Source organism: Opisthorchis viverrini (assembly GCF_000715545.1).
Source record: "Opisthorchis viverrini unplaced genomic scaffold opera_v5_134, whole genome shotgun sequence".
NCBI classification, from domain to species: Eukaryota; Metazoa; Platyhelminthes; class Trematoda; order Opisthorchiida; family Opisthorchiidae; genus Opisthorchis; species Opisthorchis viverrini.
The window spans coordinates 1,357,931-1,384,741 of record NW_008751778.1 but is presented as its reverse complement, the minus strand read 5'-3'; the positions used below and the strand labels follow the sequence as shown (position 1 = coordinate 1,384,741).

Genomic DNA, 26,811 nt, shown 5'->3' with positions numbered 1-26,811 from the left:
ACAAGCTAATGTTCCCGAAAAGCATTTGACGTACTACACCGATCCGGTGTTCCCACCACACTCGGGCAGTGCTCTGAAGGCATCGACGGTCAAACGCTGAAAGTCTTTTGACGTCCTCAGCGCGCAACGGCCAGGTTTCTGGTCCGTATGGTAATATGCAGCACACCACAGCATTGTAAAATCGACCCTTGACGAATAAGCTGAGGTCACACCTACGCCGCAGATGATGAAGATCCACAAAAGCTAGTCTTGCCATCCCAATCCGGATAGAAATATCATCTTTTTCGAAATCACTGGTACTGATACAGCTGTCCAGGTAGACCAATTAGTCTCAATCGGTTCATCCACAAGCATGAGGTCTTGCAGCAGCACTTTGCATGTACGAAGCGCATGCCAAACCCTGAGACAGAGTTTAGCTTATTTCATGTTGTTTTCATTACCACGGCGTCATCCAAGAAGAGCAATGTCGTCTTCGTACTCGATGTCTGTGAACTAATGCCACGGGAGCACTTCGACCCCAGAGGCATCAGAAGCTGGTGGTGAGTCTCCCATAGTCGTATTGTAGACGAATTTGAGGAGGAAGGGTGAAATAGGATAGCCGTGTCTGACACCACTTGATATGGTGAACTGAAACGAGAGTTTCCCGTAGACCCTCACGAGTCCGCGGGAGTTGGCGTGCAGCGCCTTAAGGATGGTTAAGAATTTATGGGGGACACATTTTGTTCCATAGACACCGCCATAGTACCTGACGGTCCACAGAGTAAAATGCAGCTTTCAAGTCAAGGAAGACAACGCGGTTGTAGATATCCCTTGGGTGAACCCCTTTCCGATTGTTGTAAAGCCAGGCGCCAGCGTTGGTGGGTGGCTTATTACTGTAAGTTCGCATGATATCTCGGACACTGAACAAAATGATGAGAGCAGTCACTCGCGTTAGCCGTCGTCTTCAATGCGTGACTCATTCTTTTATTATCTATCCTCAGTGGACAAACTGTAGCAGCTGGAACCACTTCACACGTTTGTAGCTGAAAAATGAACTGGTCGATAAGTCACTGCTGTGTTGAATCCAGTTCCGGTTTGCTCCCTTATATTTTCGGCTTTACATGAGAAATACTGGTCCAACTTAGTGTTATATGCGTCTGTTGTTATCATGAAATGAAGTCTTCAGTTACAACCGGTGCACCGAATTCCTATTGATATCGACTGATATTCTGTGTTCTACGTTCTTTTAGGCGGACGTTACATTGAATGCTCGATTAATGGAGCTTATAGAGGTCCGCAAGTTATCACAGGAGCAGCTTGTCAAAAATCGGCGACAGCAACTCGCAACGAAGAACTTCGTCCCGGTAGTTATCATTCCCGCTTCACAGTATGTAGTTCTTTCCAGAACCTGACTGTCAAAACAATCGATGAAGGAATACCCCAGCCTTCTTGTATAGAAATTCGTCCTTATGATTTAAAGAGTCTTCGAATAACGGATGAAGTCAGTGAGATCGCTTTTTTGATTATAACTGACTTGTAGATTTGCTCCCTCCTACAAGATTCTCAGGCTATGGCGGCATGGAGACGCTGCAACAGCGAAANGTATAATAAGTACTGTTCACCGTGTATTTTTGTCTATGACCAGTTGAAGCCTATTTAACTTTTCTCCACTTGGGGTGTAACTATGACCGTCTTACACAAATTCACTTCCATTTCTATAAGCTTATTCTTGTCTTGTCGTGTGCGGGTCCGATATATACATTCATAACCTGCTTGCAATGGTCTTTACAATTGACAAAACCACATAGTAGAACTGATTGTTCAGTAAAGTTTCATAGAATATTAGCTAACGGAAACTAAAGAGTATTTTTCAGCGTGCTGCCGTGTTCTTGTCTCTCTCCAGGCCTGGATAATATCGACTCGTGTTCATTTTGAGAGTTTAAACATCCGTGTGTCTAAGGAATCTTACGCATGCATTTTTTGATCTTAATTAACATGCGCGTGGCTCGGTGACGGATATAAATGATCTCAGAAATTGCCTTTCTCGATTCACGATCAATCTGGTGAGATGTCATCGCCATCCTTACCATTGTTACTCTAGTAATGTATATCGTTGCCTAACTAGCATACAACCATGGTGGAAGAATGTCCTAACAAACAGTGAAAAGAAAGAGATAGCGGCTACTGTCAGAGAAAATGATCAAGACTAATGTGCACAACGGTGAACAGTCGAATGTCTTGGTAGGTAAGAGGTATTCAGCGGACTTGACCTAGCATCCCCCACGAACTACGAGCCCACTGCAACAACAGACAACATTTAGCTTGACAGTCCGGGTGGGGAATGACAGAATGCTTGTGGGTATTGTGTCCTGCAAGCTTTATAACCACATGAAATTTGAATAATGGGGACCGCATTCAGGAAAGCGCCAAGGTTTCAGCTCACTCTTGTTGATGGTAATGGCCTTCACTTCGCGTTGCACTACCGTAGTATGTCCCCTGAAAACCCTTAGGCAACAAAAGCTTGGAGTATAAAAGTAACGCTTGATGGACAGCAATTGGGCGTACGTAGTGCATATTCCATGGTCCATGACCTGATAAGCTTCATTCACCGCTCCGTTGATTCTGATTGATTACGAAATACTCGCGTGCACGCCACTTCACGCTATGCCGCAAATGAGTCGGTGCTCAAACTTTTAAAGGCTTCTGGGGTCCTCGGATTGGATGAGCCATTCATGGAGCCAGTTCTTTGAATTTGGTTAAATTCAATTCTGACTCATCGCGAATGTTGTATTTACTTTGATTATGCGTCACGGCTTATGCAGCTTACCGGATAAATTAACTGGTCAACAAGCTCAAATTTCTCTCCATTAAGTTTCAGAAGGACAGGGGATTGAAAATCCGGAAGCACTACTTCACTGTTTGAAGGCACAAAATGTTTCCCTGCATAAGGGAGCACTTCCGAAATTCTGATAAAAGTAGATTATGCGGACTGATGGTGATCACATAACGAAACGCTGTTATCCATGTAGTCCGAGTCTAACGGTTTTTTCCTGGGTGTAATTTCGATACCTGGGTTCTTGATGCTTTGAAATACGTATTCCTTGGTGAAATTGATAGTATATTGGAATGGTTATGGGAAAAATTTCGGACAGTTTGTGGTAAACTCCTAAATGATCAGAAGTATGGGAATAGGTAGCATGATATGTGTTTACAAATTCTGGGAGCACCCCTACTTGACCAAGTATGTGTAGAAGAACCTATCTGTCTCGGGAGTCAAAGCTCGATTCAAATTTGAGGAAAACCGCAAATGTTGACCGTTACTATATGGTCCGCTACTCAAGCTTTTGGTGATCAGTGGACTCCTGTACCCAGGGTAAACCCGACGGGATATGACCGAAGGGTGAACGAGGTGATAATACAGTCATCATTATCCTCAACTAGTTGTTCACAACTGCCTATTCAAGAAGGCACAACCGAACACTTAAGCCCCACAGTGCACGCAAAGTGGCCTCTGATGGACCGCATCACTCAGAATATGCATAACAAAAATATGGCTAACACTATCCATGTGCTATTGCGAGTCTTTTGTAGATATATACAGGGGATACTTCTAAACGGAATGCGATAAGATACATTGAATCACATCTCAAAACAATACAATAAATTATAATGCAATTAGTGTAGGGTAGACTTTGAATAGCAATTGAGAATTGTTAGCCCGATAATCACACCAGCGCCTATTTGTTGGAAACCATTTACCACCCATTAGGTCATGCCAGTAGACTCAACTAAACAGCCGATACTCACAACGTATCCAAAGGCTTGTCCGGTGGTTCGTATCACACGAGACGTACTCCGGTCTAATATACAGGACCCCAGTAGTACAAGACATCACTCAACTTGGTCTAAACAAAGATGAACACAGCGAGTCACTTCTAACACTGTTGTAGGCCCAAAGCTTCGCAATATCCGGGGTAATAGACCGGGGCTTTGCCGACATAAGGAAGAGCCTGGTTGCTGAACCTAAGGGACAAACAGCCAAGCTCGGAATGCATCCGCATGGCGTTTCGTACTTAGTCTGGACTTTGCTCACACGGGGATGGTCATTGAAAACAACTTCTAGTAACATCACTGGCTCAACACATCGCATTGCTCAGTGCGTTAATGTATTTTTGTAGATTTTATTCTGTATGGCGATGAACACGCTTTTATAGAGAGCTAATTGCCAGACGATCAACAAAATTCGGAAGGAATCTCTAATACAGTAATACAGGTACCATCTTCAAAGGTATGCATGCGTGCACAAGCTTTTGTCTCTGAGGCCCCGTCTACAAATCTCTTGGACTGGTGCCGAAGGGACACATGTTCGAGTGAGGGACACGTGTTAAGTCGTACGCGTTATTCGCCTGAGAGTACCACATTTGGTTTTCTGTTAAGTGGGATAGTGCATGAACGACGGCTGCACAGAACTCCGAAGGCAGTAGATCGGCTTATGGATGATGATCTCCATGGCTCAAAGGGAACCCAATATTCGGATTCTCGTCTTTCGTGACGGTTTTGGGCCCATCCGTGAATTCAACGGATGAACCACAACCGACGAACTTCATGACTGTTTGACCTTTGGGACGTCAGTCAGCCAAACGCCAACTTTGACGAATTTCTCTTGTTTGGCCCGATGCTCCAAATGAACTGGGGCGAGATGGCTCAAGTGGTTAGAGTGCGAATTTACTGATCGAAAATCCGTGGTTCGAATCCGACTTCTGCCTCTTGACTACCCCTGTCTAGACTTGGGCAACTTGACAGCATTCCAGCCCTCTTGCTTCCTTCGGGTAGCATGGCACCTAGGCACCGGAAGGGCGTTACAGCCGAACGAATAATGTCCAAATGAACTGAGAACAATACAGAGCTGGCTGGACGGGGTAAGTGATCTTTAAGCGCTTATCGCAGCATAGTCTGGTCGGAGAGAATACGCGTGTGATTTTTCCTGGGAAATCACTTACTAGGAGTAAAGTAGGCAGATGTACCTCTGCATTATATCGGTATTCAACGGTGTCTGCGAATTCTTGTGTTTCGCTGCAGCTGATTACTTGGGCAGCCAGTATCGAGTAGTACGGATGAACTCAGATTCACTAGGCAGTGTCGGGTGCAAATTGAATGCAGTGACGAACCCAAGTTGCTGCACCAGGCCGCCTCATTTTTCCGTCGCTACGATATTCAAGATATCGCAATACATGTATATTCGTAATGCACTACTTAAAAGGTTGCAGAGAATTCGTCGACATCACATTCAGTAGCCTGGAGACATCACAAACGAGAGATTCAGCTGGGTTCCAGGTGAGCTTCTCGCAAAACCAAATCAGTTTGCAAATGAGCGTATTTCGCTAATTTCGTGCAATTTGGTTTCAAGTAGAACATAAGGTTGACGGAAACTCAGGGACTGCGCCTACCTGGTGGGCACCAAGAAGGGCGAAACCAGGCGTGGGCTGTCGACGAATTTTCAGCAACCTTACGAGTAGTGCATTAAGAATATGCATGTATCGCGATATCTCGAATATCGTAGCGACTGAAACATGAGGCTGCCTGGTGCAGCACATTCAGTAGCCCGGGAACATCACAAACGAGATATTCGCAAAACCAAATTAATTTGCGAATGAGTGTTTTCCGCTAAAACACTGATTTGTTGGGGAAGATTTTGATCGCAAGTATGTTCAGTACGGAGAAAAATGCTCCGAAAACCATACCTTACATTGAGCTTTTGAAGAGGTTTCAGGACTACGCAAACGATTAGCGACATTATGGTAGGGAGGCTTATATATATCCAGAGTTCTTCGGAAAGTTGTTCCGAATTAATGGACCTTGAATATGTAATAATTCAAGGTGTGTGCCTCATTAGGCGTCGGTCCCTCAAGTCGTTTTTAGTCTGTATATCGTCCTTCCACCTATTAGGAGAAGCGAGCTGCGTCCCCATGGCGTTCGTTTTAGCCGTTGCACTAGGTTACACTTAAAATTTGGTGGTATTACAAAGAGACCACGCCATCTTACTGACATGGTCACGACGGTTTAGGAAAACTACACTAGTGCTTGATCCCGTTTGCATATGATTAGGTATTTATTATTCTGTGTTTGAAAGGCTGTCCTCTGTAGCCCATAGGGGATTACTTACCCAGCTAAATGATCTCTGATGGTAACAAGAACTACCTGGGCTCAATTGCAATGACTCTAAGTTCATACAATAATGTGGAACTAGACCACTTGTTAAAGAATAGGGATTTCCCAGTGGAATATTTGTGTCCAGTCTGCTTTCACCAGAATACACAACATATTGTCTGGCGTCATATATCTATGAGTCCTTAGAAGATATTGGGAGGGTTCACTGAAATGGCAGATATTCGCATCCCAGCCCATTCGAAAAGCCTCAGGAACAAGAAAAAAATAGTCTCATCATGCTGCTCGGTAATTTCTTGCATTATGAAAGGCTGGAATGTTTTCGCTAAAACACTGATTTGTTGGGGAAGATTTTGATCGCAAGTATGTTCAGTACGGAGAAAAATGCTCCGAAAACCATACCTTACATTGAGCTTTTGAAGAGGTTTCAGGACTACGCAAACGATTAGCGACATTATGGTAGGGAGGCTTATATATATCCAGAGTTCTTCGGAAAGTTGTTCCGAATTAATGGACCTTGAATATGTAATAATTCAAGGTGTGTGCCTCATTAGGCGTCGGTCCCTCAAGTCGTTTTTAGTCTGTATATCGTCCTTCCACCTATTAGGAGAAGCGAGCTGCGTCCCCATGGCGTTCGTTTTAGCCGTTGCACTAGGTTACACTTAAAATTTGGTGGTATTACAAAGAGACCACGCCATCTTACTGACATGGTCACGACGGTTTAGGAAAACTACACTAGTGCTTGATCCCGTTTGCATATGATTAGGTATTTATTATTCTGTGTTTGAAAGGCTGTCCTCTGTAGCCCATAGGGGATTACTTACCCAGCTAAATGATCTCTGATGGTAACAAGAACTACCTGGGCTCAATTGCGATGACTCTAAGTTCATACAATAATGTGGAACTAGACCACTTGTTAAAGAATAGGGATTTCCGAGTGGAATATTTGTGTCCAGTCTGCTTTCACCAGAATACACAACATATTGTCTGGCGTCATATATCTATGAGTCCTTAGAAGATATTGGGAGGGTTCACTGAAATGGCAGATATTCGCATCCCAGCCCATTCGAAAAGCCTCAGGAACAAGAAAAAAATAGTCTCATCATGCTGCTCGGTAATTTCTTGCATTATGAAAGGCTGGAATGTAGACGAAAATACGGAGACGGTCGTCCCAGTTTGCTCTTACTTTAGCTACTCAAATATTATAAGTAGCTTACAACAGCGTTTGGCGTTGCCACCAAAAACTCGCTGCAATGATAGTAACTTACAAAGGTGTTCAATATTTTCACAGGGGAGAAGTCAAGAAATGTCGTCATCCGAACACTAGGTTCGAGTCATTTGCAGAGAAATTGATCAGGGTGTTTCAAAATTAATTAAAAAAAATTGCACGAACATGCACAGTCCAGGAAGTCAAGACCTGGAATGCACGCAAAAACGAGCGACTTGGACAATGTTGGTAGTCTAAAGCAATATAGAGTTTCATTCAATATGCCGAAGAATGTCTTATTTCTACGTACACATTTCTCTCCGGCACCCAGCGGTTTTCATGGAAGTTTTTGTACACGTCAATATGCACGTACCTAGCTAAGTAAGTCGGATTTGATGATTGTGCTGTGTGCGATATCGCAAGCTCTATGTTGGTTCTTGGGTTGCTGTTCCGCCTGCTACCGTATATCATTAGACAAGGTGCCTTGAAATACCCCATAATGGATGTAAAAGAAGACTTATAACCGTATCTACTGAGCGATCACAAGTTTCCGCGAGTTCACGCTTGAAGAATCGTCGTGAGGTGAGAAGCGATGAGCTAAAATGCTCGGTCCAGATTGGCTCACATTGAATCATTAGGGTATACCTTCATTTGTTTCTTAGCCATATCGCGGCATATCCGTCCAATGAACATGATGTCCAGTAATTTACATCGGACCGCCCCCGATTAGTATATCGATAAGTCCGAAACCGCCAGTTTAATTAAACCAGGGGGATTCAACCTGTACTGCTGTACACATGTTTCAATGTCCTCTGTCACGGAACGAATTACGTAAGAGTGACTCCAGTTTGTCTGAGAAATGGCTATTCAGGTCATTGGGCAGTGGTAAGCCTACACGGTTCAGTCTAACCAATGACTAAATCATACTTCACATCATTCAATTGTTATAGTGCAGTCAGCACACATCCGGCAGCGAAACTCGCTGTAGTGGAATAATTATTCAGCTGCCCTTACTTACTGAGCATCGATGCAAAGGATTTCGCAAGTTAGCGCACTTTGCACTGCAGCTTCTACTTTTGGATAGTGTGTAAATTGCAGATAGACCAATTTTTACAAACAGAGAGGACAGGTGGGATCAGCCATATTGTAAAATGTTAGAATTAAGTCAAGAATGTTCTGATATACGACAAGAAATAATTGTTGCGAGTGCTTTAAGGGACGTCAATTCTCATTTCTAGTCATTCTTAACCCACCAGAACAGCGAAACATCGTACCAGTCGCTATTCAACATCATGTGCCGACGTATTACCGTAGGTTTCGATTTCGTGTCTACCGTGTCAGCATCTAACCGTAACGTTAGCCCACTAGCAGCATGTTCATCAGCATAAAAATAAGAATATATACGCAGTAGGAACTTGAATTCCCGACAGACCTGGAAGTCTGATTCTGTTACGTGAGTGTGGAGACCCGTGAAATGAGCAGAAACAATATAAAAGATCGCTGACGGCTCAGTGCATGTTCCAACTAATGAGTGACCAACATTGCTATGTTTCTTTGTTTCTGAAACTTAGGCCATACACTCGCTCAACAGATGCCACAGTTATAAATGATTTCGCCCACTTCTCCAGATATCTTCAGCCGTTGTATAATTGTTATATTTGACACTGGCTGCGCGGACACAAAGAAGATTGTGTGACAGCAGTACGCAACGGACGAGATTCCAAAACTGTTCAGGTGATGTGTGTCCCTGAGTTCCAAAGTGTAAGTTGAAATTAACGGCATATCTCTCTGTTTACTGTTTTAGACGGTTGTCTACGGAGTATCACCTGGTTGTTTCCGATTTTCAAACAAACCGTACATTACTTTTTGTACTACCCATTACTCGACCCCCTCATATTTTGAACGCTGAGAATTCCGCAATTTTAGACCATTGACTCGAACACAGAGGTCTCTCGAAAGCAACTTGTTCACTTCTGTTCACTTGTGAACAGAGCACGTCCAGCTTCCGTGTGACTGAAAAACACTAGTTTACTCCACAGCTATTACGAAGCGACGTGTCATCCTATTCCATTTGTCTTACTCGTAAATAAGCAGTGTGTAAAACCGAAACAGCGCACTGTGCACAGTGCTAATAGATCCGAACACGAAATCGGATTATCGGAGTTCAATACGCACGGTGTATGCAGTAAAACTCTCTTTTGGGCTCACACCTATTTATCCATGACCAAAGCCGGTATGCTCCAATGGCACATCTTGTTTCGAATCTGCCGAGTAAGATCGAATTTTACTTGGTATACGTGATGGATGAATGAAGGCTTAGGAAGGTCTTGCCCACTGTACTAGCTAGACAGCTGTTGAGGAACACGAGTGTTGTACAACAAAACAACCGTGGCCGAATCGCGTAAGAAGCTCTGGAACTAGCGTCCAAAGGACTATATGAGTAACATCGAACACAGATACCTACTGTAAACAAAATGCTCAGCCGTTCATGGCAGCTACCCCAATAGGTCTGGTGAACGAAACTGTGGCAGCTGGGGCTGCTGCGTTTCGGTACATGGTCTTCTAACTGAAAAACTGAAATGATGGTAGGGAAATATAGTGTAGCATTTGCTCGTCTTGTTATGAACGATTTACATCTCTTTCGTGTTCAACTACTCAATGTACCCTACATAATACAAAGTGAGGTAAAACGGTAAAGAGCAGTCCCATGGGTTCCGTTGCGCAGGCTATTGGACAGGAACAAAACATTTCCATCAGCTTCTCGTTGGGATTTTTATTTACTGAACCGCCATCTTCATGAAGCTTGCTAACTGGTAGACTCTCTGTAACAGCTGTTTTTGATAAGGTCATTTACATTTTTGGGGAGATAGAACATTATACGATTAAAAGTGTCTCTTATTGGTGGGTTCGGATGCATTCGTTCTCTCTGTCAGAATAACAGGAGCTGAACAAACACCAAGTAAGACGCCTACATCCACCGAAATACTTTCAATGGGGTTCTAAGGCGAAAATCCGGCTTCGAAAGTTCTCGGAGTAAATCTGACCCCTGTTAGTAGGTACCGTAACTGGCAGACTGATCGACCACTTGTCTTCTATGGAAACCACCACAACAGTTAAAATAAGTTGGTTGGCTCAACGAACTAGACAACCTCACGATAAAAACAAATAAACGTACAGACACCAAGAAGGATTGTTCGCAAATTCCCATGAAAACCAGGATGAAGAAAGATATCACAGGAGCTAAAATGATTCATCTCGGTCAAGATGTAAGCAAGAGCGGACGAAAGCGTCCATAAGCCTGAGAAAATCCATTGACGCATTCCAATCAATATTTTGCGCGTTATCGTGCACCGTATGCCAAACCCATGGGAAAGGAGTCGGGATTAAGTGCAACACAGGAACACCTGGAAAAGCAAGAGCTGAAATGGTTAGAAAACGTCAGAGGGATCAACATCATTCCACAGTCATCAACAGGATGATGCACTCTTGTCATTCAATGAAGCAGTGGTAAGCCACTCAGTGCCTCTGACTTCGTATCAAGAACCAAAAGATGGAAGCTGTTTCTAATGCAATTCGTAAGTGATTCTGGCGAAAGCCTTTCCATATTCAACGCATGGTGACCGGCGGATTTATCCACCTCAAATTCATCCATTGTTAGTGTGTGGGACTTTCAGGTTGAATGTAAAGGTCAGAATGTGCCGAAGGCCATGAAAAACCAAGGGCTTGAACTAAGCGTTTGTTTGGACAGAGGATGAGACCGAAGTTTAGTGAAAACTCCGAGATGGCCGATGCCCACAGGAGGGCGGTCAACCGACCGGGAAACGGTGGACTAAGTGAACTGCTTCTTCATCCAATGAATCAGCCTTCATTTTCATGTAACAAGACGTCATCGACCGTGGATTTACTAGCTACGTTTACATTTCTAGTGTATAGCTTTGTAGCTTCAGGTGGTGAACTTCATTCTAGCAGGCTGAAACGTGGTAGATTTAGGGTGCACCACATCAGCTATGTAGTTTAAAATCCTAAGGTATAGGTGAATGGAGAAATGTGATAATATTCTTGGATAGACGCAATCTTTCAAACAACGTAAAACTCCCGCCCTGTGGACTTATTAAGCACGGATATCATAGTGCTATTCGTGGTCACGGTTCTTTTATTACGGCTACCACTGAGATATCAGAGGAACTTTACTAGCGCTGAAAGACCACTTCCCTAGACCTTTCAGAGACCAACTTTCGGTATTCTTCCACCAGCCACTCTACACAAGTACCATCACTGCAAGGTATGATTGACTCGCTGATATGGTTTTCGTTTTTCGCATTGCTGACAGACATCCTTGTACGAGTAGGAACCCAGACCTTTAGTTCCTCAGGTCCAGTTTCTGGACTCAAAACTAAATCGGCCAAGTTGGGTTTGTTGGTGCACAGATGACGGGTGTATATTCGAGCAGGCGCTCAAAATCGGGGTTGCGGAGCGAATCTGACCAAGCAACCGATGCAACTGAAGCGTTTGGCGCCGTTTGTATGAGGTGAAGAAACATATTTACGTACAAATATATGACAGTACCAGTCCTCTGCGTCTCGACTTCCCTTGTCTAGAATTGGGCAACCTGTCAGTAATTCAGCCCTCGTGCTTCCTTCGGGTGGAATGGCAGGTAGGCACAGAGAGGGTGCCGCGGCTGAATGGTTTTCTTATACCATAGTCCTCTGGCGTAAAATTCGCCCTCTCCTAACGACGATGACTGTGACTGAATTTCGAAAACTCGACAGCAATGATGTGGTGTCGAGATAGCAGGTAGGCCAGAGAGGGTGCCGCGGCTGAATGGTTTTCTTATACCATAGTCCTCTGGCGTAAAATTCGCCCTCTCCTAACGACGATGACTGTGACTGAATTTCGAAAACTCGACAGCAATGATGTGGTGTCGAGATACCGTTCCCACTTCTGCTACATCGATCTGTTTCACAGTAGCTGCACCCCATCCACAGCAACCACATGCTTGATTGCTTTGTGACTTTAGCACGATATGCGCGCCAGTTGATCTTATGACACTTGTGTACAAAAATGCCACCACACATTGTCGCTCGAATGGTGGAACCAACGCATGTGATGGGTTACACTTACATGCTCTGCTGGCCAACAGGACATTAATTAACCTAGTGTTCAGTTGGCGACCTGCAGCCACGCCCTCATCAACACTGCATGTATATGAATGATAAACTTAACGTTAAATATAGGCGTCAGTTTTGGCTCGGCAAATACAGTTCCAGTTTGTTTACTCTCACTTAATTTCGGAGTAGGGCGAATGGAGCCGGACGATAGAGGAAAATTAGATTGTGCGCTTGTTGCAAGTCCAAAGCGGCGTACGCACAGAACGGTCCGATTCACATACTGATGAAACGGAAGAGTAAAAAACGGTTGGACAGCGGGTATCCGTAATGTGTGAAGGGTTGCCAAAATTGTGTTGTTGCCGTACTCTAACCAGAAATATTCCGATAACCATTTGATTAAAAGGAATTTGAAATACCATAGTTAAGTAACATGTTTGGCTTCATAGAAAGTAAGGTAACAGATGGAACTATTGTCCTCCTACGAATAAGGACCACCATCTGGAGGTCGACAGAGTTCGTTTTTCATTTGAGGTAGTCAACCTAAAGAGGAAGTACTGCATTTCGGTGTGATGGTGTCTGTTCCAGCCAACTATCACACTGCATACATACTGTAGACCAAAACTGGTACGCGAAGACTCGCACCGACGTTGTGACTTACTGCCTATATACCTGAAGTCTAAGCTTGTAAACAGCGGTCATCGTACCTAGAGACTTCCTGACTTGTCCTCTTTGCTCCATACTTCATCACACTTTTAGGGCTTTGAAATGTTTTAATATGCTATCCTCAAAAAGACTAACAGTGCTCCAGAAAGTTCCATTAAAAATCGCCTCATCAGTTTCTGATACGGACTCCTATCTCTACAGCGTCCATCTGAACTTCAAAAAGTTTAGGATTTTGTTACTGATGATGGCGGACTGCCCTGCTCAAGTATCCCCTATAGTCCCCACTACCGCAGATGTAGTCAACCATTGAGTAAATACAGTCTGACTCGCTGCCTCGTACATTCCTGTACAAATATGGAGTGCGTACCAATGTACATCCATTTCTAATTAAGCAACAAGATCAACGTCTACGACGAATTAAACATTCATTCGATGAGCTGAAAAGGAAGTAACTTTCATTCATTGTGGAGAAGATTACACCACTAACCAACTTTAGCCGACCGGAGAACGAAAATGTCGCTGTAATACCTGGCTCGGTGAATATCCGCAAAATATGGATGACGCAGAATGAAAATGACCTCTTGACTAAGCCAACAATGTCACGGTAGAGACGCTGCGCTAATTTTGTCAGGAACATCATAGAGCGATATTCCTAGGTATGGCCTTCTATCCAATCATGTGCTGAATGGAAACAATGTAAGGACAATGATGTGGTGACCTAGCGGAGGAGCACGAGAGCTATGACCAGCAAACGCGATCAGACTGACAGCCGTGACCTCTATTGGGCGGTTCTTGAAATGGGGTCCATTATAAGTAGGACACATCAACAAACTTGATCCAATGATTCACCAAATGACGTTTCTGCTGCCTAAAACTGATAGCCATCCTGTTTCTCCTATCGACCTCAAGTCTGCTGCCAAAAATGAACAGCTTCCACTTTCTCAGCACATCATGGTCGGTGAACAAAAAAGGGGCACTGAAACCCCCACACGACTCACACTGGATTAAGTTCGGTGATGGTGGACATCAACCTGTTGATAAAAACCACTCCGTTTAAAGAGGAGTGGACTGCTTGTACACTCACCCAACTCGAAAAATGGTACATGATCATCTTCAACGCGATGCCCAAGTGTGCCTCGAAAATATTGATGCCCGGATGTCCGGTAAGAATGAAGTAGGTTTTCCCTGGCGAAACGTTGTTCTAAAAAGAATATAGGGTCAAAATTTAGCATTCCAAAAAGTCGAAGAAAATAACAAGAGATTTATGGAGTATTCTCAAATTATTCACTAGAAAAAGGTAGAAGAGGTGAACCAACAGTAGAGGCCAAATCCAGAATCCGATGGTTTAGGGTCTGTCTTGCAACAAGTCGTTCAGGAAACGTCAGATGTAAGGAATCTCCACGAACCTCAACCTCCTTCGGCCTATCACTTCGTAGGATATTCGCACCCCCTGGTATGTTGCCTGTTATCCCAGCTCACTATTACACATTAGATACAGTGCAACGCCTGCTGTGAAAGCATAAAGAGAACTTTCAGGTCAAACTTCGAGACCCAAACAAACTGAATAGAAACGGACAGCAAAATATCACTACCATACTCTTGTAGATATACGTTCTAGCGTGCCTCACCACTCACAGAGTCCCAACTAATCACAACCTATTTGATGCACACTAGTCGCACCTCTGTTCGTGTCACCTCAAATTGGAAAAGGAAAACAACTTTCCTTGCCAGACACCAACAGGATAAGCACAGACGAGTGAGTCATTGCAGTTTGTAATCCGATTTCAGTTCAATCTATCAGCTATAAACCATGTGCCATTGGCACATTGAATAGTGTGAGACATACAGCCAAGACTTAGACGCGATGTCTTGTTCGGTTAGTTTGGGAACTGGGTAGCTGCAGATGGAAGGCGATAACTCTGATGCATGAGCGCCATTGACTGCGCGATTGGACCATTTCCGCCAGTTTCATTAACTATTGGTGAGTTGATTTCCAGGATTCCCATCCAGTGAGGTGGCAGGTGTCGACCGGAGTTAGTTTACCGGTTAGTGTTTTCATGTTTCGTTTCTAGGTCATACACTGTATAACCCTCAGTCGCTTCCACTGAGCACAGGGCTGAGTGAAATAAAGCTCTGTGAGACGGACGGTCTTCTGGCAAGCGGAGTGCATGTTCTAATCAGGGTAATCTATGAACCGTGAGTAATGCTCCTATCGCGGGAGAGTTCCTTCTTCCTAAGACCGTCTGGCGTACCTCAACATTGCTAATCCGATGTTCCCACCAGACCTGACCAATGCTTCAGAGGCACCAATGGTCAAAAACACATTTTTCGCATGTTCTGCGGACGTATAGATCACGTTTCTTATCAATAAAGCAGTATGGATCGCACCGCCGCAGCGTAGACTCTGCCGTTGACAAAATCGCGTCATGTCGGTGCCTTAGGTGCCATAGGTTGGTAATAGAGGACCTGGCTTTCCCGATTCGACAAATAATCAGTCCACCGGAACATATCTAACTAATTAGATAAACAAATTTACCCATCACGTGGATTGGCTAGCCTGCATGAAGTTTGGGTTTGATCCCACCCAGCCTTGTAGCAGCACTTTACACTTGGCAGGTGTGAAGTGTATGCTAAATCGTGCGGCAGTTATTCAGGTTATTTGAAATCGTCTGCACTTGGGAAGGATCTGAGCCAAAGAGAGCAATATCTTCTGCATACTCAATGTCTGTGAGGAAACGCCCCGGGATCATTTCGACTCCCGAGGTTTCAGAGACAGGCAGATAAACTTCAAGCAGCACATCAACAAAGAAAGAGGAAACGTGAGAGAGGGTGGCCTTGTCTTACACTACTGGACGTGGTGAACTCAGGCAAAAACTTGTCGGATACTCGTATGGGCCCACAGGAGTTCGCATACAGTGTAAATTCGGAGGAGACACTTTCGATCGCTAGACACCGCCAAAGTTTCTGACGATCAACAGAATCAAAAGAAGATTTCAGATCCAGAAAAATTACTAACGTGGGACGTCTGAAGGAATGGTGCTGTTCAAGGATTTGTCTCAAGGTAAAGATATGGTTGATGCATGCTCGGCAAGGACAAAACCCAGCTTCGTTCTCATGAATCTATCGGTTCCAATAAACGATCAACCTGCGCGAAATAATGTCAGGGAGCACCTGAGATGTGATGAATACCATGCTGATTGCACGATAGTTTTCACATGACGTTCTCGCTCTGTTTTATAAAACTGGGATGACAGTCGAGGGGCTCCATTCGACTCGAAATCTGTACCATGTTCGTCGGATGGTTTACCAGGACCTCGCCACCTTTTTTGAAGAGTGCGGGGTGCAGACCGTCAGCACCAGGTGCCCCGTAGCGCTTGAGGATTGATGTCTTACACTGATGGGGAGGTGATGTCAATGTTCCATTCGGGCTCGCTTGGTTCTCCCAGCGGTTGTGTTGAAGGACCAGCTTTGATTATTTTCCATCTCCTCTTGATGCAAAGCCACGAGGACCACTACCAAAATATTTTTCCGCTCTGTCACGCTGAAATAGTTGACAAAACAAACAGCGGAATCACCTAAATTGTGTCCGAATCATTCCTGGCCGCGGTGCAATCGTGCTCAAGATGATAATATAGGTGACAACTTTACGTGAGAATCTGCAGTACGTTTCATTTGATGTAGTATTGTCTCAGGTTGTTGATGGTACAAAATGCTTCATTGCGATTCAACATTTCCCAACAATCAAATGGGTGCTAAAGTCCATTTCCAATCTTACTCAGTGTTTCAGAAGGTCCCCATGGAGCGAGATTATGTAATGTTCGTTGGAGATTACTGGTGTGTAGTATTACGTGCCACTCTGAAACACGCGTACAAAAATGAGTAACTCGAACAATTTCGTCAACGTTCAGAGTGGAACCAAAAACTAGAGTGAATGCGGGAAATCAATGTATCGAAATAAGTTTCATGCGCTTCGAATGAACACAACTGGCACAGATCACCCGATTAAATGACAGGTAAATAGTACAGTTTCAAGAAAGGTGAGCAACAATCAATTACTCCGGAGCAATGGACCACCACAACTAATAGTTGGAACATGATCACCCTCACATACGCAGGTTGCAAAACTGCACATTGATTTTTCGACGGACGACATTTATGAGACTTCCTGTCGTATGAACATGGTGAGCTATGGTGTGTACCTTCCGAAATGCGCCAGTCTTCCATCCAAGGACCGATCATCATGTGCACGCATTAAGTACAATGGGGACTGCGTACAGGCTCAGTCTGGCGTTCCTACAATATAGTTGGTGTCCGACAACAAAAACACTAGTAGATAGTGATGCACCACTCACAAGGTTGCTGAAAATTCGTCAACAGCCCACGACCGGTTTCGTCCATCTTGGGGCTCATCGGGTAGGTTCTACTTGTTCTAATTGAAATCAAATTGCACGAAATTAGCGAAATACACTCATTTGCAAACTAATTTGATTTTTCGAGACTCACTTGGAACCCAGCTGAATCTCTCGTTTGTGAATTTAATACACCAGGCCGCTTCATGTTTCAGTCGCTACGATATTCGAGATATTGCGATACATGTATATTTGTAATGCACTACTCGTAAGGTTTATGAAAATTTATCGACAGCCCACAGCCGGTTTCGCCCTTCTTGAGACTCATTAGGTAGGCGCAGTCCCCGCGACGTGTTCCGTAGAAATGGTAATGCTTTTGCATTTCCCACCAAACACCGCTGCCTTCCGGTTAGGCTTTCGAGCCAAAGGCTTTGTTTGAGGGCCTTAATCGTCCTCCCCTCTAGGTGTGGGCGCCCACGTACAACCATGAAATGCACATATACAAGTAAACTCATGCCGCATCGGCCGTTGCGTGGTGCCATCAGTCGAGTTGCCTTACTCGCTGCATACAGCAGGGCGGGCGGGCCATTGCTGACGCCTTCATTATTTCCCTTTCACATACATCTCCTTCCCCCTCTCCCCATCTCATTATTAACTCTCCTGTTCTGGGCCCAGAACTTAGGACTAATGAAACCGTTCGTCTTGCATCGGTTTTGCGTGCAGCATCTGCTCGTCACATGGCGTCGACATCCTCAGGTATCTCAAAATCAATCTTCAAGCTTCGACACAATCTATCTGGCCGCGTTGAATGTTCGCACTCTGAAGCAAGCAGAACAACAAGCTGCTCGTGCTCTCACACTGGACTCGCTTGGCATTAATGTGTGATGTGTTAGAAACAAGAATTCAGGCACAGTAATTGGGCTAACTACCCTATCACTTTCCACTTGCTTCCGGCTACGCACCTCTGGTGATCCAGAGGCTGCTGCAGCGGGATGTGCAGGGGTTGGTATCGTCCTAAGTCACCGGGTAGAAGCATCCTTGCTTGGCTGGATACCTGTTGATACTAACCGCTGTGCGGTTCGGCTGACAACGTCTGTGAAGCAATCTCATATGTGGTAAATTGATGTTTGTTTATCGTGTTTGCCTACGCCAAAATTACCGTAGCTTCGACGCCGTCAAAGACAGATTTCACGAAGCTATGAATGCCCTGCTGCGGCGAGTTAAAGCTCAGATATCGTGGGAGCTGCCGGAGATTTGAATGCACAAGTGGACAAGATTAGCGTATCTGAGACTCAATTAGGAGGTCGACATGCATTGGGCTCGGTACGTACAGACAATAGAGAAGGATTGCTTCAGCTGTGTGATGATCGCAGGCTGCTTTTAATGCAGTACTAACTTCCAAAACAGCAGAATTCGTCTGGCCACATAGTGTCCTTCAACGACAGACCGGCCACAAACTCGAATCCACCACATTGATATCAGTTACCGATGGCATCATCATCAACATCATTGTCAGCTGTAATAACCGCGTACTCGTCGTACAGTGGTTGTAGCTGCCGCAGTTTCGTTCACCGATGTTTTGGGGCGGATAGGTACAGTGGGCTGTCAAGTGGGGGGGGAGCCATTGATGTGGTCCGTCTCGGGGTCCCCATCCAGGAAGACGGCAGTGACCAGCGCAGCTGAGTTTGTTGGTAATTGCTTTCATACTTCGCTGCCAAGTCATCGTTTGACCGCCTCTGGCTCTCTTCCACCATTCACGTGGTTGGGCGAAAAGAGCCCTTCGAGGAAGTCAGTCGACTGGCATACGCAACACGTGGCCAAGCCAGCGCAACCTATGCAGTGTGATCGGTTCATCTATCGAGGGTGAGTTATTTCTCCCGAATACCATTCGACGTACTTCAGAATTGCTGATCCGGTGTTCCCACCAGATTCGGGCAATGCTCCGAAGACATTGATGGTCAAACACTGAAAGTCTTTTGACGTCCTCGGCGCGCAGAGGCCAGGTTTCTGATCTATATAGTAATATGGAGCGCACCGCAGCATTGTAAACTCGACCCTTGACAGAGAAGCTGATGTCACGCCTACCCCACAGGTGACGTAGGTTCGCAAAACCTGCTCTGGCCTTCCCAATCCGGATGGAAATTTCATCTTTCGTGAGACCACCGAGACTGACACAGCTGCCCAGGTAAACAAATTTACCTGCTACCTCAATCGGTTCATCCGCAAGCACGAGGCTAGGGTTCGAGCCCATCCAATCTTGCAGTAGCACGATGGCGCGAATCAATAACTGGCTGCCGGTCGCTTTGGAACACATTTCTGGATTCCGACCACGCGCTAGTCGCTTCTCTCTACGTTTTCCAGGGCCGCGTAAGGTGCGGACAAATCGCTGGGCAACTGAGAGCCTGGCAGGTTCGGATGCCAGACGAATTTAACAGAATCGTCTTCTGGAGTCTCTCCCAAAGATTCCATTATCAGACGAGAACTCAGACTGGGACGATACTGCCACCTCTTTGCAGTGCTGGGAATTATGGCTGTGGCGCGGCACTATCAGGCACTGGATATCAGCCCAAACGGTGACACATCCTAAATCACGGAGAAATATCCCAGCAGGTCTCAAATATAACTTGAGGCGACGTCAAGTGACGGTGAGCGTATACCTGGACTGTGAAGTCTGTTGGACACGGAAGGCTAAGGAAATGGGAGAGGCCCAGAAAGCCGGTAATGCCCAAAGATTAGTTCAGTTGATCCGTGCGACCGGATCCCGGAAACCAATTGTGAGCGAAATAATCAAAGATCACAAAGGAGTGATCAACTCAAATAAGCAAGAACGTATCGATCGATGGGCTGAATACTTCGAACAATTGTCATGGCCATCAGCTGGCACCCATCTGGAGCCCACAGGTGACGTAGAACCACCTACAGTTTACGACTGCATATGTTCTCTCAAGCTTCACCGAGCTTCTGGTCCGAATGACCACCTAACCGCTTTGTTCAAAAATGGGGGTGAATTCTTCAGTCAGCGCTCGTCTGATCCGTTCGCTTGCATTTGGGAGAGGGAATCTGTCCCAGATAACTGAAGAGAGTCAGTGATAGCACCCATTTAAAAAAAGGTCTCTTAGTGAGTGTGACAACCACTAGTCGTAACTAGACTGTTGGCGTCACCGCCGCTTCGTCACCTTATGGTGGCTTGTGAAACACCGACTCGAGAGCAACAAGCTGGATTCCGGCCTGGTAGGGTCTGCGTTGACCAAATCTTTACACTCCATCAGGTGCTAGAACAACGTCGAACGTACTCTGGAAAAGGTGCCCCGGTCGCCCAGATTTAAAACCACCTTCTATGCATGTCACCCCATACTCCACGTTAGCTGTCAACAGTCACGGCCGTTGATTTGGACACCTGCAACGTGTGTATTGCCATTAGTTGAACACAACCTAGGATGAGAATTCCAAAGTATCATTGCTGGTGACAGGGATAACCAAGACTATTGCAGGACGCCTATACATGCATAGACGTCGCACCCTTTCGAGGCATAACCGCCATACAACTCGAAGGAACCACAACGGCTGAGATACTGCCGGGTTGCAGAAAACTTTCAGAACGTTCAGAACAATCCGTGGAGTCCATGAGCCCGAAAACGGATCGGATCCTATAGAAATCAACGAATAACTTAAAAATTCCGCAGAAATTGAAGGTAAGGAGCAATCTATCACGAAAATCACAACCAACCAAGCCAGAAAGTAGGCTAAATGATGAGAAAGCCGTCATAATAATGGAAAAAATACCGCGAAAATACCACTGAAACGGTGTGCGACTTTGGCCGGCCCAGAGGTTGCGTGTTCTTCGAGTGGAGCACTGTGAATAGCCCATCAGGAAAGGCATCCCAGCACGTGAACATCTCGGATCACTGGACGAAAGATACTATGTGCGTTACTTAACGACTCAAAACTGGTTGCACCATATACGGCAACTTTTATACCCCTGTGGCATCCTCAAAAAGGGCGTTCGGCAAGTCCCGTCTTGTAACACGAAATAAATGCAGTCAAGAACGAATGAACAGCTACATGTTTTTGGTAATATATCCGGAATTCGTCGGGTCAGACTGTGAACGATCAATGCTCACAAGCATTGGTGATAGGAACCACCAGAAAGTGCTAGCCTGGGGCATCTACGAAAACCACTCACCCAAAGTTACGAGGTGATCATACATGTCTTTGGTTCCATTCGGATAAGAGGGTATGGTCATCCCCGTGAATCCAATAAGATCTAGAAGAACAAACAGTTTCTGTGGTCACAAGCAAGAAGTAATGTAAAAAGACGCATGTGAAATATGTAGGGTACAGAGTGCAAGTGGGAGAAAAACTTGCAATTTTCGACAATTTCCGGCTTCCGTCGGGACCGGGTTGATTCCACACTGCGGCTAAATGTCGGGAACCGTAAAGGGAATCTTGGTCAGTCCAATCGCGAAATGCTTCCTCACCATCAAAAAATATCATTCGGAGTGAGTAGGGATGATTCTGTTGGAAGAGAAACAAAAAACATCAACTGCTAGCCCCAGTAAGACATTTTGTTCCACTTCTGAGTGCGCGCGAGATCTACAGAATACAACTGACAGTTATCTGCTAACTATCTACCCAGGGCATGTAGACCCGGAATGAAAATGGCCATAAGCAGAGTCCCACGTCGAAAAAAGACGAGAAAACACACATGGACACGTAAACAGCCAACCGAGTGGAGTTGCATATCGGAGTCAATGATGTCGGAACGATGACAATCTGTCTCTTCACAGAGAAAGACCTTGAACAAACAACAAGGCGGCTACCTAAAGGGATATCTGAACACACTCCAAGCATTGAAAGGAACGGTCCGAAACGGTCACTTTTATAGCACAGCAGTAGCATGGTATGCATGGTCTAACGAAAGACAGTACGTACACAGGTCAAGCCAGGATATTCATGGTGGGAAAAAGCACCAATGGATAGTGTTGCCTGTTGAAATCAAGCTGCACTGAATTCAGAAGACTAAGGTTAACCGGTCGCGTACAGAAAAGCAAGAGAGAGCACAAAACAAAAGCCAGAATCAGAATCAAAAACAAATAGAAGCATCCTTCGAAAAAGAGACGAGAAGCGATACAGGAACTCAATAGGCGTGAACGTGACCGGGTAAAAAGAATTAGTCGGAAATTCCTATTTTCGAGTGCCAAGGATCTGATTTGGTTGACATGGATTTGAGGGAGAGCAGAGTACTACTGAATAGCGACAAACCAGCTAACTTACGCGCTGACTTTGATAAAGCGGAGTTATTGACTCGGCAACCTTCATCAAAATCGCACAAGGCATTGCAGAGTCCACGGATCCATAGAATCCTGGAATAGATTTGGAATCGTAGTGGCATGCAAGTATCAGGAAATCAAGCTCAGGTGGGCCCAAGGAGACAATTATGTTTCGGAATGTCTTCCGACCAATCACTGTATTCATCGTGAAACTGTCCCACTCAATGACCCAGCCGAGTGATTGGAAATGATTGGAGATGTACTGCAATAGTAATGACGAAGCAATCTATAAAGGGTAACGACAAACCTGTCCAACGGCACGGTGTGATTCCGAATCAACTTGTCTAATCACGTTGACCCTGTAAAAGATGTCTCTCAATTGCTCAATGGTGTGGCTGTCGTGGACCAACTGGAGGGACTGATTCGAAAGCGGAGCTACATTCACCGTATTCTGGGATGAAGCGGGAGGGCAAAAGGCGAATACTCATTGAAATAAGGGAAGAAAAAACAGCAAATTCTGGAGTGCAGAAACAGCAAACGCTGTGGTAATTCCCAAGTATAAGGTGACGTCTCGTAATATATACAAGGATAATCCATCTTCAAAGATAAAATGTCATTCAAGGAGCTCAGAATACGAATATAACAGATAACAGTTTGGTTAGAAATGTGGTCAAATGATGTGATGCGAAGATGATAAAAGTTCCACGTATGGTGAATGCCAAATAACGAAACGACGGAGGGCAAGAACTTGGGAAGATAATTTGGGGGAAGATGCCAGTTATATCATAGAGGTGGAAGATAGGTCTTAGAAAAATCAGATCGGTAAGATTTTCGTCTTGAATGGGACGTGCCAGATGAATTTAAAATCACTTTGGTTAACGCTTTTCACGCGTTTGTTCTTGTAAAACGCCACCCGAAATAATTGACGTAGTGCATAGATATACACTAAAAATACCTTCAGAAAACCCCTCAAGAAACACCTTAATCAAATAGATGATTTTAGAGACTGTTGCCGTTTCGTTCAAAATAATACACTTATCAGAACTAAAGAAAAAGGCTTTCTGTTTTCCAAGTGGCCGATCTATTCCTTTTCAGAAGATGGAACAGTGGAAATGTTCAGTAAAACTGGCAGGACTTTAAGCGAATGCCACTCCAAAGAGTTTCTTATAAGCACAGGTGATACACTAAACTTCCGTATTAATGAAGACTTTTCGGCAGAAATTGAGTTATCTGATAAGCTGGTTTTCGATACACAAATAACATAACCCGTCGGAATAGTTCACACGTAAAGTATTCACTAAAAGCAACAGGGCGAAAGGGTATGAATCGACGCGGGATAACTCAACTTTCACCCGATTCCCGATAATTCATTGTTTTTGCTGATTGTGAGAATGCGCCTCCATGGAAACCAATCGTGTTCAGTCGTCCCTACTTGGGTTCAATCGACCATCAGTTTTTTATTACCATTATAAGGGCTCAAGTTCGCATATGAAGTACCGTGAGTACCGAAAAATCGAGTTGTCCAGTTGAGGTAACTTCCTGGTGCTTAGCTGGCATGCACCTTAAGGACTACAGTGCACTAAGATGAAGTGATTCACAACGAATCCCCAGTTGGACCGAATATTTTCTGTCAGTACTCAAGACGCTTCCGAAGGAAGGCCTACGGGTGGTCACCAGGACCAAGCACCCGCCAGAAACGAATGCTGAGCGGGATGCTAAGGCTACTACTATGAGTAGCACTAACAAATTATGGAATTTGGTGGCATGGCATTTCGTGCAATAATTTATCGTCTAACGCCTTGGAGCTGTGGAACAAGAGATATCAAAATGATTTGCACCACTGATCAATGTGTTATAATTGAAGGTGAAGCAGCCGGTGAGTTAAACTGGATAATTGTGGCCAATTACCAACAGCTCGATTACCAATGAAACTGTTTTACACACAGGTTTCAACCTAGCTTAGTAATAGATTAGACCGTATTTCGTCCAAATTCTATCTTGGCACATTAAACAGACAACAGCGCTATAGGAATGCGAGTCAGTGAATTAGATAACATACCTTATCCACGACACTCTGGCTTCCAATCCAGGCTAGCTGGAGGAAATTGAAAACCAGGGAAATGCAGGAATAGTAATCAAACATGGTTCTGAAAACAGAAGCAGTGAAAACGGTTATAGATGGCCTGAGAAGGGAAGCATCCCGCATTCCAGGTCGCATATTTGCCAAAAGTTTATGTACACCGATCAAACGCCAGTACACCCGGTAACCTGAATTGTAGGTTCGCGAGAATATATCAAGCACCGTCGGTCATGCAACGCAGCTGACATGTTTGCTGAACTCCTATCAGAACCTCGCCATTTCAGATGCGCACACTCGAGTTACTATCGCTAGGACAAGCCAAAGCAGCATGTGCTTTGATCGAAACCGCTATACCAGGCATGGTTTCAGTTGACTCACGTGGAAGGAACTGCCACTCTTCCGAGCTTCGCACTCTCATTGGCAGTCGCCGTTCCACGGATCATGTACAAGAGATAGTCGACTTTGCAGATCACGATTGTCTCTAATGCTCAGACCTAAACTCGGTCAGAAATCATTCTATGTTGTGACAACTAAGTGACTGTATGTTCTATGTTGTTTACTGTTTAACGTCGTAAGTGATGGTGATCAGTGCAGATTCGAACATCCTTAGTGTTAGTATATTCGATCATCTTGGGAGTCTACTGGGTGACCCAGAATTTCTATCCAATTTTATTTTTTATTCAACGACTACACTTATATCTTGAATTTTTGTGTCTGACTCGAAGCACACATCAATTCTAAACAATTCGAGTGTGAGCTGAAACAACTTTTTGTCCTGCTTGCTCCGGATTACGCTTACCAAAGGCGGTCAGGTTAAGCAGACGTCAACGTTTGAGAATTTATTTCGAGATGTATGGAGGTATCAGCGTTGGCTGATACGAAGACGTTTCACCCAAGACCGATGCAAGACTAACGGGGTCGTCAGTCTTAATGGTTGGGCCTACAAATGAAGAATTACTAATGGAGTGGGGGATGAAGAAAAAGCATGTGAAAGAGAACGAGGCGAGGCTTCAACAGGAGCCTGTCGCGATGATCCGACCTGCTGTATGCAGCAAGGTAACCCGGCTAATGACACCACACGATGGCCGATGTGGCATGACAGTAATTTTAATTGTAGGAATCATGGTTGTAAATGGGCTGGGGTACTGTAATAGCGCCCAGACCAAGACAACAGCACGATTAGCTGTTTGATAGGAAATGCTAGTGCATTACATTTTTGAAAGAGTAAGCCGGCAAATACATTCCAACTGAAAACCTAGATGGCTAGGATGCTATGTTGGTGTGATCTGTAGAAAACCGTTCAACAGTGACACTAGTTCGGTGCCTAGCTGCCACGCCACATGAAGGAGGAATGAGGACTGGGATGCTGCCAGTTTGCCCAAACCCAGACTGGAGAAGTCAAGACGCAGAGGTCGGCTTCGAACTTCAGATCTTCCGGTCACTAAATTCACGTTCTAATCACTGGTCATGGCATGAGTCCGCAAGTGTCCCGCGGGCACCATCTAACTTAGTTCAATGAGTCTCGGAAGCGCACAGACTGTCTTCGTGACGGTATGAGTACTGTCACAAGTAGTGGATGAGGCAGGAGAACCATAAGTTTAGCTTTAAAGCAGGTCAGCTCAATTACAGCATAACCGTGATCACACGATAAGAAGTAGCAATTCACAAGTCTGCACAGAACAGTTACGGCAGTCAATGCTGAGGACCTGTGAAAATATAAGAGGGTAAACAGAAACAGTGGAGAGCAGAAAAACGTCATAAGGACCGCCGAAACGTAAGAGGAAAAGGAGTAAGTCACCAGGAGTAAAAAACAGAGGGGATCGCAGTTCACAGTACACCCCACCTCAATGTGTGTAGTAACGGTACTTTCCTCAGCTTAGTTCGCCCAAAACGAGGAACAGTTGTTCAGCGCTTCGTATATATAGCGTAAGCGGCTATAACTTTCTGGAATTTCTGACGCGTTCTGGATGCGGTGCGGCCAACCGGCATT

The 26,811-nt window shown here is 44.9% G+C and overlaps 2 protein-coding genes across 2 annotated transcripts in view; one reads left to right on the top strand and one right to left on the bottom strand.

Moving 5' to 3' along the window:
- Positions 1-10,484: 10,484 nt before the first annotated feature.
- T265_13948 (hypothetical protein) lies at positions 10,485-24,888 on the bottom strand (the record flags this gene model as incomplete). The annotated part of the gene is made up of 7 exons (XM_009171287.1): positions 10,485-10,755; positions 14,207-14,323; positions 21,655-21,754; positions 21,885-21,986; positions 22,746-23,003; positions 23,049-23,192; positions 24,801-24,888. 7 exons carry the CDS (start codon positions 24,882-24,884, stop codon positions 10,592-10,594), a joined length of 969 nt encoding a protein of 322 aa, XP_009169551.1.
- The window catches only part of T265_06102 (hypothetical protein), a gene marked incomplete at both ends in the record, with an annotated part of 15,858 nt that continues 13,929 nt past the window's right edge, over positions 24,883-26,811 (top strand). Inside the window, one exon of the mRNA XM_009171280.1 lies at positions 24,883-25,004. Coding sequence (XP_009169544.1) covers positions 24,883-25,004 — 122 coding nt within the window. The remainder of the gene's footprint in view (positions 25,005-26,811) is intronic.